Source organism: Haplochromis burtoni, unplaced genomic scaffold (genome assembly GCF_018398535.1).
Source record: "Haplochromis burtoni strain Fernald_Lab_line unplaced genomic scaffold, NCSU_Asbu1 Contig_145, whole genome shotgun sequence".
NCBI classification, from domain to species: Eukaryota; Metazoa; Chordata; class Actinopteri; order Cichliformes; family Cichlidae; genus Haplochromis; species Haplochromis burtoni.
The window spans coordinates 721,102-736,842 of NW_024582506.1; the positions used below are offsets into that span (position 1 = coordinate 721,102).

Here is a 15,741-nt window from a genome sequence, read left to right on the forward strand (position 1 = left end):
AAGGATGTAGCTATTGCAGTATACAGTGTGTTAGGTGGATGAGTTGTACAGGGAGATGGCCACAGACAGGAATGATTTCCTGTGTCGTTCAGTGGTGCTTTTTGGTAATCTCAGTCTCTCACTGAACGTGCTCCTGTGGCTAGCCAGCATGTCATGGAGTGGGTGGGAGGAATTATCCAACATTGTCTTTATCTTGGACAACATTCGCCTCTCCGTCACCACCTTAAGAGAGTCCACCTCCATCCCCACAACATTGCTGGCCTTGCAGATCGATGTATTGAGTCTGTTGGCATCAGCAGCCCTCAACCTGCTGCCCCAGCATGCAACAGTGTAGAGGATAGCTCTGGCCACAACAGACTTGGAGAAAATCCTGAGCATTGCATTGAGCATAACGATGTTGATATGAGTCCATGGCTTATATTGTAGATGTTATTTGAGTTTTTGTTATTAAAAACCCCTACAATCTTATTTACCCAACAAACTGATTACTAAACTAATAATGACAACAACAATAACAACAACAATAATAATAATAAAGTATTAATAAACTATTTGTGAATCCTGTGGATGCCTCTGCATTTCTTCCTTTGCTAAATCCATGAATCTTCTCTGAGGTCTTCCTCTTTTTCGCATCCTTCTGTAGTTACAGTTTGCACATCACCCTTGTTCTTGAAAATTCATATCAGTGCACTTCACCTCCTTTCTTCAGGCATCCTCTCATTCTCCAAGATTGTGTCAACCAATCTGGTCAGTAAGACAACATCTCCATACCTCCACAGGTATGTCATTTGGACCAACCACATTTCCACTCGTAGTTCGTTTCATAGCTGGCTCATTAAATTTTCTGAAAAATGTGTAATGTATTTATAGAAAAAATATATATAAGAGAAGACTTCTGTAAAAATCTCATATGTATGAAAAGTTTTAATGCATAAAAAACTCCATACTCTTTTAGTTCAACTTTAATTTACTTATTATAAAAAGAACACACACACTCACACACTCTCTATATATATCTATAGATATAGATATATCTATAGATATATATGTTTATATGTATATTGTTCTTGTTGTTTTATTTTCTTTCCATTTTGGGTTGGTCCTAACTGTCGGATGTCCTCGTAGGGCATGTCCAGAATGCCCTGTGACCAGTTATGATCGAATAAATATTAAAACAAACAAACAATCTGTGGCGTTTAGTTTTAATTTTTTGCTTTGTTCTTTTCCAAGCAATTATCTCTGTGGGTAAAAAGCTGAAATTATTCAGTTGAATTACTCAAATTTCAAAAAAAAAAAAAAAAAAAAACATCTGCCACGTCCGTCGTGACGTCACCAGCAGCCGTCAGTCGACGTCGCAGACATGGAGGAAGTGAGAGGTGAGAGATTTACTCCTTTTAAACTGTCTGAAATGATCTCTTTTACAGATACATACTCAGCTAGCTAACAGCAGATGTTTGTTTACGCTGCGTGATGTCCGGTGCTGCTCGGTAATATGACGGGAGGCTCGGCGTTACCCGAAAAACCACCTCATTGTTTCAGCCGGCGTTTTGATTGCTTTACGTGTGGCTCACTGTCCTTTTCACTGTGCTGTTAGCACCTCAGCCACAAAGATGGAGTTTAGTATTTTTTCCCTACCGCATATAAAACCTTTACTTTCAGCTACATTTGTCTGAAACCGGCAAACAGAGCCTGCCAAACGTAAAGCTGCTTACTGTGTGTTTCTGTCCTGTGAAGGCTGCACCGTCAGCTGCCCGGTGTTCTGATTAAAAATGTACCTCCAGCAATCCGTTCCGCTTGTCTTACTGGTTTAGCGAAGCTGGTAGTTATTAGACATCCAGTGAAACTTGTTTAGTTCAAACTGTGATAAGACAGAAAGAGAGGTAATGAGGTAAAGATATATTATTTAAATCAATCAACTCAATAAAAAGTGTTATTAAATAAATTAACATCATATAAAAAGCCGAATATAACACAACAAAGAGCCTAATAAGTAAACTATGAGGTGTAAGGTAGAGGCGATTTTCCTGTACCTACATAAATCTAATGCATTTTAATATTTTTATAGATGACTTTAACGCAGGTTTTTTCTGATGATTGGTATTGCATTATAAAGGATTACTGGATCATGGGCACAAAAAACAATTATTACCATGAGCTTCTGATGATATTTAAAGATAGCTTGTTGTTTGAATGATCTTAGAGCAGTACAGCTATCACCATTAAAAGCTCGACATGGGTCTCACTGTGTGTGAAGATGGAAGCCTAATGTGTTATTGTCTCAGTTCTGCTGCTGATAAACTGGCTGCTGTGTGCATATGCACCTGTCAGTAGAACATTAAAGAGGCTCATACTAGAGTTTTGTAACTCACTGTATGTTTTTGTTTTTTTTTGTTTTTTGTAATATTTATACACTTATTGCACATTAAATGTTTCCTCCTCAGTGTTTCCCCTGACCTGTGCTGTGCAAAATTATGCATGGGGCAAGGTTGGACTGGACAGCGAGGTGGCCAAGCTGGTGATTGGCGGAGATGCACTTGCTGTCGTAGAGGCTGATAAACCTTATGCAGAGGTAAGGCCCAGAGATATTTGGGGTACCTGTTGGAGGGAGGGTAGTGAACATTTAACACTCAGTATTGAAAATGTACAAGCATGCATGTGATTCATTCTTAAAAGTTAAGGAAACTTAATGTTTTCAGGTTTTCTGAAAACATGAGACCACTATGCTGGAACAGAGCTGGAAACTTGGTTTTCACCCTGGTTTTCTGGAATAGATTTGAATAGAATTGTAGGACTACCATTTCTTGAGATAGCTACGCTTGAGTCCCTTGAGCTTGTTTACACTTACTGTCAGCAATGAGGGATCTTTAACATTTGAATTTAGCTCTGTAGTCTTATGTTACCGTTAATGATACACAACTCCTCAGCCAAGCAAAAATAACGTAATCATTTTGGTTTTAAATGCAGTCGTGTCCTAGGCTGTCTTGGCACAGGCTCGGTGCTGTGCATGCCTTTAATAAGTCTGTCTTTATTTAGCCACAACAGCTTTGCAGTGTTTGTCATAAAGGTCATTAGTTCAGGTTACGATAGTGCTGATATTTTCACGTACTGTGGACCACATCCCTTGGTTGTACACATTTTCAGAAGGATGGCTTTGATCAACACATTATGTGACATGTCTTTTTGTTTAACTGACTTTTGGTGTTTTATTTTGTTTTGTTCTTTTTAAGGGACTTGTCACCATAATTCTTCCCACAGCTGTTGCTTTTTTCCCCACAGACTTCCTGTTATAGTCACAGCCATTGCCCCCTGGTGGCTAGTAAAAATAACGCAGATTTAAGCTACCTAAGGCTTTACGTTTCAGACCTGGGCCTCTAATATGAATAAACATTCACGCAAAACTAGTTAACTGGCTAAATTATCCCAGGCATTCCCCTGCCCGTTCGCATAAAAGGGGTGGTCTTGGCACCACCTGACCAATCTAAAGGGGGCATTTCACGGGTTGTATGACTTTTCTTTCTTTTTTTTCCACAGAAAATGATCCCTATCTGAGCCACCTACTGCAGAGATGTTATCAAATGGTTCTCACTGAGAACCAAGAACATATAAATATACTATATAAGTATGCAAGATTGCAAGATATGTTGTAGAAAGTTATTAATCTGGTTATTTAGCAGTAAAAATAATCATTTTAATTCCAGTTATTTACACATTAGAGTCCATTTAAACTTTAAAGCTACACAGCTTGATAAACAAGATGTGGAAACCAATTCAGTTAGTCATGGATCAAAGTGAAATTAATTGTACTGGTTGAACAGGTATTCTCAGTGTGTTTTGTGTTCTAGAACCAGTGTAAAAAAGATTTAGAATAAAATTATAATCAAATCCAACTATATTTGATTTTCTAAATCTCTGAATCATTACACACCCATTCTGTGATATATTCCATACAACACACAGTTTGTGCTTCATTCAGTGGTTTTAGGCACAGCTTAACAAGCAATAGAAAACAAATTCCCCCAGCAGACAATCTATTAAACAACCATGCTGTGAATAAAAGATTCCATAAAAACGTCATTGATTCCAAATGGAAACTCTGGAAGTAGCCTGATTAAAGATAAAAACACTATTCAACCTTAGTGTGCTGTCAAATTTGATATGAAGTCAGGAAGTACAGTGTAGGTATCTAGTTTTTGGATCATCTGTTTGCTCACTGACACGTGACTTTGATAGAGCTTGTCCTTTATTTACAAACTGGAATAGCGCTCTGATCCCGTAGATTACACTCTCATAGTTTGGATTCCTTCCTTTTCACTCACTATAAATGACCATGGTTTGGAGTATTGGATTAATTGGGTCCATGTATAATCGCAGGCTTTTCTCTCAGTCAGCAAGACATCTGGGGCCTCTCATAGGTTTTTTAGAAAGTTTCAAGGCAGATAAAAAGAAAATAAGGAGAGCTACAAAACTGTGGTTTTTATTATTAAGATTTAGTACTTAGGAAATGTAAAGTGTGCCCACTTTTGGAACCTCTTGCTGCAACACCAACAGGAATATTTCTAAATAAAGTAAATAAAGTATGAGCTGTTATTCAGCTGAAAGCTGTGCTGTTTTCTCCAGCTGTGGATGGGCGCTCACCCAAAAGGTGACGCCCAGATTAAGGACAACCGGATCGCACAGACCACCCTGGGCCAGTGGATCGCCCACTTCCCTGCATGTCTGGGCTCAAAGGTGAAAGACACCTTCCAGGGTCAGCTGCCTTTCCTCTTCAAAGTTCTCTCGGTCAACACGGCTCTGTCAATACAAGCCCACCCCAACAAGGTGAGTACACGGACTCCCACACCTGCTCAGAGTTCAAGTTCTGCTGAAGCTGGCTCATCATTGTGAACTGACTGAAGTTTATGGGTGGAGGCAAATGTCAGCTGCTTTATTAAATGATTTATCAGGAGAAAGCATTACTCAAATCTACTCGTATAGCATGTAGTGATACTAAACTAATTATATTTTCAAGTTTTTTAGGATCAAGGACATACTTTTTTCCTTTGTATGTGTATGAAAACGCATGTTTTTTTTCTATAATGTTTTGGTCAGGAATTAGCCACTCGACTACACACTCAGTTTCCGGAGCACTACCCAGACACCAACCACAAACCGGAGATGGCCATTGCTCTCACCCGCTTCGAAGGCCTCTGTGGCTTCAGACCAGTGGAAGAGATCCTGGAATTTCTTGAAAGTGAGTTTTGGATTTTTTGTGTCAAACCAAAAAACATGTACTCTGCTTCAAATGGTCATAAAACAAAATTAATCTGTGTGTGTTTATTTGTCAGAGGTCCCAGAGTTCCACACTCTGGTGGGTCACGGGGCAGCACAAGAGCTGCGGGGCGGCGTGGGAGATGCAGACCGTACGAGCCAGGCACTGAAGAGGTGCTTCACCAGGATGATGGATTGGGAGAAGAAGGTGGTGGTAGAGAACCTCAACGAGCTGGTGAAAAGGGTCACGGAAGACGGTGAGAATTAATTTATTTAAATGATCGTCAACAGGTTTCATGATGTGTATGTAGATATGTGTCGTTTAACTATTACACATTTCTGAGGCAGTTTTAATGTAAATTACACAAAAATTTAATCAAGGCCACTGAAGGCAAAAAAAATATTTTGAAAACAGTTTATTAAAAAGAGATTAATTTACAATAGTAGATTCTTTAAAAGATCTATACTATATTAAATGAAAAAAAACATTGACAATTGCAGAGTCAAAGTCTGATTTGCAGTATTTGTTTTTATAGCCAAGGATAATTTTTAAAACTAATCTCTTAATGCGCAATTTTAAATGTACAGTGGGGCAAAAAAGTATTTAGTCAGCCACCGATTGTGCAAGTTCCCCCACTTAAAATGATGACAGAGGTCAGTAATTTGCACCAGAGGTACACTTCAACTGTGAGAGACAGAATGTGAAAAAAAAATCCATGAATCCACATGGTAGGATTTGTAAAGAATTTATTCGTAAATAGGGTGGAAAATAAGTATTTGGTCACCTCAAACAAGGAAAATCTCTGGCTCTCACAGACCTGTAACGTCTTCTGTAAGAAGCTTTTCTGTCCCCCACTCGTTACCTGTATGAATGGCACCTGTTTGAACTCATCATCTGTATAAAAGACACCTGTCCACAGCCTCAAACAGTCAGACTCCAAACTCCGCCATGGCCAAGACCAAAGAGCTTTCGAAGGACACCAGGAAAAGTATTGTAGACCTGCACCAGACTGGGAAGAGTGAATCTACAATAGGCAAGCAGCTTGGTGTGAAAAAATCAACTGTGGGAGCAATCATCAGAAAATGGAAGACATACAAGACCACTGATAATCTCCCTCGATCTGGGGCTCCACGCAAGATCTCATCCCGTGGGGTCAAAATGATCATGAGAACGGTGAGCAAAGATCCCAGAACCACACGGGGGGACCTGGTGAATGACCTGCAGAGAGCTGGGACCAAAGTAACAAAGGTCACCATCAGTAACACACTACAACGGCAGGGAATCAAATCCCGCAGTGCCAGACGTGTTCCGCTGCTGAAGCCAGTGCATGTCCAGGCCCGTCTGAAGTTTGCCAGAGAGCACATGGATGATACAGCAGAGGATTGGGAGAATGTCATGTGGTCAGATGAAACCAAAGTAGAACTTTTTGGTATAAACTCAACTCGTCGTGTTTGGAGGAAGAAGAATACTGAGTTGCATCCCAAGAACACCATACCTACTGTGAAGCATGGGGGTGGAAACATCATGCTATGGGGCTGTTTTTCTGCCAAGGGGACAGGACGACTGATCCGTGTTAAGGACAGAATGAATGGGGCCATGTATCGTGAGATTTTGAGCCAAAACCTCCTTCCATCAGTGAGAACTTTGAAGATGAAACGAGGCTGGGTCTTCCAACATGACAATGATCCAAAACACACCGCCCGGGCAACAAAGGAGTGGCTCCGTAAGAAGCATTTGAAAGTCCTGGAGTGGCCTAGCCAGTCTCCAGACCTCAACCCCATAGAAAATCTGTGGCGGGAGTTGAAAGTCCGTGTTGCTCGGCGACAGCCCCAAAACATCACTGCTCTCGAGAAGATCTGCATGGAGGAATGGGCCAAAATACCAGCTACTGTGTGTGCAAACCTGGTAAAGACCTATAGTAAACGTTTGACCTCTGTTATTGCCAACAAAGGTTATGTTACAAAGTATTGAGTTGTATTTTTGTTATTGACCAAATACTTATTTTCCACCCTGATTTACGAATAAATTCTTTACAAATCCTACCATGTGGATTCATGGATTTTTTTTTCACATTCTGTCTCTCACAGTTGAAGTGTACCTCTGGTGCAAATTACTGACCTCTGTCATCATTTTAAGTGGGGGAACTTGCACAATCGGTGGCTGACTAAATACTTTTTTGCCCCACTGTATGTTCTTGTATACACAGCTTACAGCTATCTAGTGTTATGTTTGTAGTTCTGGGTCTGTGAAGGTTCTCAGTCATCCATGTCATCGTAGTCTAAGGAGCTTGGAAAGAAAAGCGTCTGGACTTCTTTAGGTTGCTTGAAGACGTTTCACCTCTCATCCGAGAAGCTTCTTCAGTTCTAGGGTCAAATGGTGGAGAGTCCCAGATTTAAACCCCGTGGGAGTTTCCCCCCAAAGGAGGGAAAAAGGGACCCTGGGCCATCTGACCTCAGGAAATCACATGATAGGGTGGGGCTAGGTTTCACAATGAGCTCACCCGAAACCCTGGCTGATTGTGACCCACACCCGCTTTCACACCTTGGCTCATGTGATTAGGTAGAGGATCATCAGGGGGTCCTTTGTCCCTCTTTGGGGGGAAACTCCCACTGGGTTTAAATCTGGGACTCTCCACCATTTGACCTTAGAACTGAAGAAGCTTCTCGGATGAGAGGTGAAACGTCTTCAAGCAACTTAAAGAAGTCCAGACGCTTTTCTTTCCAAGCTCCTTAGACTTTGTAGTTCTGCCCACATTTTAACCAGGACCTACATGTTGAAGATCGAATCTGTGTGTCAGATTGGAGTAATTACTAAAATTATAAAGGCTAAGAAACCTTTGTGTGATTCTGTTGTATACTGGCATTGGATAGGAAGGTTTCTCATTAGCTAGTGATGATATTTTTAATCTTGACTCCCTCAGGCAGTCGGGGCAGATGGCCGTCCCTCCCTGAGCCTGATTCTGCTGGAGGTTTCTTCCTCTTAAAGGGGAGTTTTTCTTTCCCACTGTTGCCAAGTGCTTGCTCCTATGAGCAAGCATTTGACTTGAGGCATTTGATTTAGCACTACATAAACTGAATTGAATTGAAAAAGTATGTAAGACCTGAAAAAGTGTGGTATCCGCTAACTTGAAGCATTTACTAAAACATAATTGCTGAAGTATAAATAATGTTTTGAGGGTATTTGTGTTAGAATAAATAGCTACAGTGAAAGGGTAGGGTCCAGCTGTGATTGTGTTGCCCTGAGTTCACATCAGGGGAACGGTGCTGTGCGTTCACACCTAGCAGTGTTAGCATCTGGCAGCAAAGTCGACCATTCTGCAATTATTCAAAAATGACTTTAAAACACAGAGAAAAATAAGAGCTCAGTCTGATCTTATGTTTTGCTAACACAGTCCTACCTCGGGATGTTTGTGATCCTTGCAGCTGCAGCTGGAAAGGACACGTCAGGCATCAGTGGTGACCTGTTGCTCCGTCTCCACTCTCAGTACCCTGGAGACATTGGCTGCTTCTCAATCTACTTCCTCAATCATGTGGTCCTGAATCCAGGCCAGGCCATGTTCCTGGGAGCCAATGAGCCTCACGCTTACCTTTATGGAGGTCAGTAGATAGCATTTACATTTATAAGATTCTAGTACAATAGAGCTCCAGATTCAGTTGAGTGAGCGTGACTGAAACTGTTGACTTTCCAGCGTCGCTGCAGTTCTTCTGCATAACAGAGCAGCAGATACGGCTTTTAAGAGCTAGTATGGGATTATTTAGCAGCTTAGGCTTTTCTGTCTGGACGACCAATTTGACTATGCCAAGACTGGCTTCTGTCTGTCCACAAGACTCACTTCTCTACAGTATTGGTCAGAATTTTAGTCAAGCTTACAACACACTCATCACCTAATGGATCACATTTGTCATTTTACAGTCAATAACCTGTAAATTGTGAAGGTGAATAAACTGGATGAGCTATTATTATGTCATAGAAGCGCTGGGACTTTAATCCCAATCATAAAAATAAACAATGTTTTTATCCATCTTCTGTTACTCTCAACGTCACGTCCACTGCATCTCTACCACAAATCTTAAAGTATAGATCATAAAGTCTCAAAACTGCAGGCCTCTGTAGTTTTGAGAAAATGCTACTCAAATATTGAACTACGTTCAGCTACAGATTAATACACAGGGAGTTTTTAAAGGAGGATTGTGCATTTTTATTATTTTACACTAAAGAACCCTGAAGTATACTAAAAAGCTTGTGACAGAGCAGAATACGTGTTGTTGTACAGTCAGAGATGTTTAAACTGGAATCTGTCCAACTAAATTATATCAAAGACTGCCACAGGAGTGAACTAATCAGTCTGCAGGTAGGGAAACACAAGACAGGACGTGGTCTGCCAGTAGCTAATGAACTTTCACAAAAAGTGGTGTTTGTCTGACAGTAAACAGTAAATGGTGTCTGTCTCTTGGGAGGAGGAGAAAATAGTAGGCAGAATAAATAATGTTTTGGGTGTCACTAACATAACCAAGTAGCCAACTCCAGTAAATTCTGTGTGTATTATTTGATTCCTTAGATGAGTTGATGTTAAATACATCGATTTAGTTATTTTCAGCAGATGACGTGGAAGCTAGTAAAACTGTCTCATCCACTGGGAGCAAACTGCAAAATGCTGAGAGCCAGCCTTTTTTTTTTTTTACCAGAAATGTCGAGCTTTGGTGTCATCTTCTTTGAAACATGAAGCATACACAAGAGCTTCTCTGTGAACTCAGCAGTCTGTGAAGCACTGATTTACCGCAGTGTCTTTTTTAGCAGCTGTCTCAGCAGAATAAAATGCAATCCGGCTATGAGATGTGTTGATGATGTGTTCAGCTCATCTTTATCTCTGGAAAATTGCCCTGTTCTGTTGTTCGCCCACATGAAAGCATCTGAATCTGTTTAACATTGCAGGATTTTCTGGGAATTGATTTTAATATTTGATTTTCTATTTATGCACCCATCTAGACTGCATTGAGTGCATGGCCTGCTCAGACAACACTGTGAGGGCCGGACTGACACCCAAATACATCGATGTTAACACGCTCTGTGAGATGCTGAACTACAGCCCCGCCCCCGCCTCCTCGAAAATCTTCCCGTGTCTTCAGGACCCCTCTGACCCCTGCGTGTCCATATACAACCCGCCCGTGCCAGACTTCACTGTCATGAGGATACAGGTTAGAAAATTGTATAGTTGATCTCATCTTTAAAATAAAACCTTGTCATTTGAGAAAAAAAACAACTAACTTTACGTGATATATTGACATTATATACAAATTAGACATAACACTGTGACCGCTGCTAGTTAAAGTGAATAACGCGGATTGTCTCTTTATCAAGGCTTCTGTTAGTGGGTTTGATATATTAGGGAGATAGTGAACATTTTGTCCTCAAGGCTGTAAGTGAGTTTGAAAAGGAGTGATGGCTAGATGACTGGGTCAGAGGATCTCTGCAGCTCCTGTGGGCTGTTCCCCATCTGCTGTGGTCAGTATCTATCAAAAGTAGCCCAAAGAAAGAACAGTGCTGAATAAGCGACGGGGTCATGGACAATTAAGGCTCATTGATGCATGTGAGGAGTGAAGGCTGGCCCGTGTGGTCTGATCCAACAGATGAGTAACTGTAGCTCAAACTGCTGAAAAGGTTGATGCTGGTTCTCATAGAAAGACATCAGAATACACAGAGCATCACAGTTTGTTGTGTATGTGGCTGCATAACAGCAGACCGGTCAGGGTGTCCATGCTGATCTGCATCAGAAGTGGACCAAGGAGCAATGGAAGCAGTGGTCTGGTCTGATGAATCATGTTTTATTTTCTTTTACATCACGTGGATGGTCAGGTGTGTGTGAGTTGCTTACCTGGGGAACACCTGGCACCAGGATGCATAATGGGAAGAAGGCAAGCTGGTGGAGTGTGACGCTTTGGAGAATGTTCTGCTGGGAAACCTTGGGTCCTGCCATCCATGTGGATGTTACTTTGATGTGTACAGCATTTGATAGAAACAGCATTCTCTGCTGACTGTGGCCTCTTTCAGCAGCATGATGCTCCCTGCCACAAAGCAAAAAATGGTTGGACCACAGCAATGAGTTTGAGGTGTTGACTTGGCCTCCAAAGCCCCCAGATCTAAATCCAGTCATTCTGTGGGATGTGCTTGACAAAAGAATCCATGAAGGCCCCCTTTGCAACTTACAGGACTTAAAGGATATATTGCTAACATCTTGGTACAGATACAGCAGCACATTTTCAGAGGTCTAGTGGGGTTCATGCCTCGATGGGTCCGGGCTGTTTTGGCAGCAATACGGGGACCAACACAGAAGTTAGGCAGGTGGTCATAATGTTATATCTGATCAGTGTATATAATAACCAGTTTTTTTTGTTGTTTTTAATTTTTCTTAGAATTTAGTTTAAAATGTAATATTTGGCATAATGTGTTTTGTGTTTTTAAAAAGTTAAACTTTTACTCTCAACCCATGTGCACTCTGAGTTGATATTATAGAAACCTTCCTTCCATCAGTCTGCCTTTGTGACGCTTTGACACGTAGTTTGTTGAACTGATAGAGTGCGAAAACAAATTTGAAAGAAATTAGAGTTTCTTCTATTTTCATGTATTTTCCAAAGTGGCTTTTATTATTTGAGTTTAGTTTTTGTAAAACTGCTTAGTTTCACTTTAGTTTTTACTAGTTTCAGTATTCGTTTTAGGGGTTTGATTTAAGGAGTTGCAAATTAATCGTGCAATACAAACACAACACTTTTTGAAGGCAGCTGAGTCACAGTTATGTGACTCTAACAATCTGACCAAATTAACCCTTTCACGCATAGTGGTCACTACAGTGGACAGCTATGCAAAGGCTGTTTTCTTGTATTTGGGTCAGTGTTGATGGTATACTTGCACATAAACCAATACATTGGACACTGATGTGTCACTCCATACCCTGCCATCCACTGGTCGCTTAGTGTGACTATAGATGTATGATGTGTTTCATTGTAATTATTGTTATTTAACCCTGTCATGCATGAATTATGACAACCTCAATCAGGATTTTTTCTTAAGTATTTTTATTCATCTTTTCATGCCTAAAGATGAAGGAAAAAAATCCTGATTGAGGTTGTCATAATTCATGCATGACAGGTTTAACAAAGATCAATGAATACTCATGCTAAACTTCACTGATTTCAGGAAGTTAGGTCCCAATTACAGACAGTAAAGTAAAAATAAGGAATCGCTTAAATCACCTTTCTTCCCCCCGTTGATGATCAGTCTTCTTAACCATATCTACATCCCCAAGTACAATGTGGTGCCGACATGTGACTGATTAGATAAGAAGCAGTTTAACATGTGTAGTTAACTGTCTGGTGAGTGTATATGTCGTCGTGTACAGTGTCATTTTACTTTTTTCATGTGTCTAGATTTTATTTGATTCCAGTTCAGCAAAATGGTTTTTCATACCTACCTTTAGTTAATGATAAACCATTATTGATGTTATTACAACACCTGTGATTTTAATACTGTTAAAAATACACATCTTTGATTGACATCCAAACTGTCATTGGACTATTGCAAGCACCACCTTTAAACAGAAAGTCTCGAATGTTTTCTTTCGTTTTTTAATGTTTGTTTTAAATACCGACTCATTGTCACCCTTCCATCCTGCAGATCCCAGCCTCAGTGAAGCAGTACAATATTTCTCCAGTCGACAGCGCCAGCATCCTCCTGGTCATTGAAGGTGAAGCCACGGGAACCTCGCCTGCTGCTCTCTCCGACCTCACACTGACGCGGGGCAGCGTCCTGTTCGTCTCGGCCAACGAGAGCGTCTCTCTACACATCACCTCGCAGTCGGGGATGACCCTTTTTCGAGCCTGCTGCCTTCTGTAGTTGTGGGTCTGTGGTCGTTAAAGCTCATACTACCTGTTTGTTTGTATTTGTGATTTGAAGTGTCGAGGTTTGTCCTTGTGTTTTACCTGAGCTCGATGACTCGTGCACTTTTTACAAGATAGTATAGAAGCTAAAGGAGCCTCATCGGTACCTGCTGCTCCCCTTTAACCCCTAAAATGTAACATGTGCCCTCTCTGCCACCTCCAGCACTCTTCTCTAGCTTTAAACTCCAGTTTTAATCCAATGCTGATGGATTTAATTGGTTCTTACCCTTTTCGTGTGTGCAAGTACTCATAAAACACAGAAGATCTGCACATCCAAAATTCTTTATAGGTGCTGGATAGAGGGCAGAATAAAAAGTAAAATATGTCTGTTTAGTTGCTGTTTTGGTGTTTAAGGTCCTTAGTTTGCTCAAAAATAGAAATCTGAACATCTGCCGTCCCAGGACAAGTGAAGAACATCCAACATGATTAAAAGTTTTCAATTAGCTGAAGGTGGATTGTAAAAATATTGGTGATAACTGGAAAAAAACATCAAGTACAGTTAATTTCTCAATTTTTTTCCTGCATGTTATTTTATACCCTGAATTATGAAGGTGACACACACTAGCTGTAATGAACTAAACAGCATTGTGGGGCTGATGTTTACTGTTGTACACTTCACCACCACTCAGTGCTTTGAACAGCCAGACAACCAACCTGTTAAGGACAACAAAGCACATCTGTTTTATATGCCAGCTACTGCGTTCCCCCAGGATCAGTGTTGTCATTTTAACTTTAGCTCAAACTGGAGAATATCCACCTTTCAAACTTAATTTTAGGCAAAAAAAAAAAAGTAAAAGAAAAACAGTAAAAAGTACAAAGTGTGATACTGAGATGCCTGTGCATGTTTTAGAGCAGTAGCACTCTCCAGAGCACTTTCTGTGATTACTATATCAGTGCTACAAACCAATCACAGTGAAGCTAAGCCTGCTGAGTGTTACTGCTTCTGTTACTGCATGTTTTACAGTCTGGAAACATCCCGTCAAAGTGGTGAAAACTCATGAGTATTAAAAATGAATGAATAAAAATAAATAAGAAGCGGGCATGAAGAGCCATTTCCATCTCTGTCCCATAAAGCATGACGATGTGGCAACCATGTAGGGGTGTAACAATTCTGAGACCGAAACCATGATACAAACGTCCACCATGCTGTGTCACGTAGGTACTCTGGGATTCACGTAGAGCAGTTAAAGCATGCTAACTTTATGAAAGATGTAATAAAGATTGTTCAAGTAACAAGCAGGGACGCCTGCTATTTGTCGACTATACATAAAGTCCAGAAGTATTAGAAGTGCAGACTTTAATTAGTGCTTTAATTAGATGCAAGTTAACTGTTGATTTGAAGAGTTTGTTCAGTCACCCATAACAGGTGGGAGTACCTCTCCCTGACAGGGCGTGATGTTCGACTTTTGTATGTGGGCTTATCTGACAAAATTAACAACCAGAGCATGTGGGCGTTAACCTGAAAAGAAAAAGTACTTCTGGTGTTTATGCTAACACTAGCCACACTCGGCCACACAAAAAGGCAGAACAGAGTTCAGATTTTTGGTTACGCATTGTGCGAACAGTATTTGTATGGACAATGATTCATTCCCTTTAATGTTTCACACAAAACATGAAGTGAAGTGTTTGTACGTCTCTGCAGTCTATCTAACGAGACAGAGGAAAATTGTCAATTCTCTCCTGATGAAACTACAGTCAGAATGGATGGCATCATTACGGCTTACAACGTGTCAGTGTACACATATGACCTTGGAGGGAGCCAGTGTGTGCATACATGTGTGTGTTTGTGTGAGAGAGAGACTGGGCCTGGGGCCTGTGGGACATTGTCATGGAGGATGGGACGCTACCCACTGGTCATTGCTGCCTCCAGTGGGATGTGAGTACTTGATGTACTTGATGGTCCAGGGAGTGCGGGTCGATGATTTGTTGTGGTTGCTTACCCGCTTCTTTGTGTGATTCCAGGCCGTTCTTGGGCATTTTGGGGGCTGGGGTCTTGTCCTCAGCTTGTGCTGGGATGGTTGGCATCTGGCCAGGTCAGCTCCCTGTTGCATCTGGTCCTCTGAGTCTCGTCCCTTTGGCGATGGGGGATAAATCTGTGGCCTCAATCTTCCTTCTACGGGGTTGAGCACACAGTTTTCCCTGGGTCGTGCGGTCTTGGGTCTTCAATACTCGTCTGCTCCTGGCTAACAGGGGATGTTGCTGCGAATTGTTGCCCTCATTATCAAGAACGTTTTGCATTGTGCTAATCTGGATGTATCAAAGAACTTTTGCACTGATTTGATTGATTGATTGATTGATTGATTGATTGGTAATTTATTTCAACATGTGAACAATATACAAGTACATTTAGAAAAGAAAATAAGAGAGAAAAAAATACTATACAAATTACATACAAAAATAAATGTTCTGATTAATTTACATGTTGAAAGGGAGTGAGAAGAAGTACACACTTATTTAATCCCACCCCTTTGCCATAAATTATCAGTTAATATTTAGTCAGCTTCCTTACTGATATAATTTGTAATAAAAATAGTGAACAGATTTCTGATATACTTTATACTA

General features: G+C 40.8%; 1 protein-coding gene across 1 annotated transcript; it reads left to right on the forward strand.

Moving 5' to 3' along the window:
• Positions 1-1,252: 1,252 nt before the first annotated feature.
• On the forward strand, positions 1,253-14,546 carry mpi (mannose phosphate isomerase). The gene is made up of 8 exons (XM_005931661.2): positions 1,253-1,376; positions 2,442-2,569; positions 4,618-4,818; positions 5,089-5,230; positions 5,325-5,504; positions 8,671-8,844; positions 10,235-10,443; positions 12,917-14,546. The coding sequence occupies exons 1-8, from the start codon at positions 1,361-1,363 to the stop codon at positions 13,133-13,135; spliced, it is 1,269 nt and encodes a 422-aa protein (XP_005931723.1). The 5' UTR covers positions 1,253-1,360; the 3' UTR covers positions 13,136-14,546.
• The last annotated feature ends 1,195 nt before the right edge of the window (positions 14,547-15,741 follow it).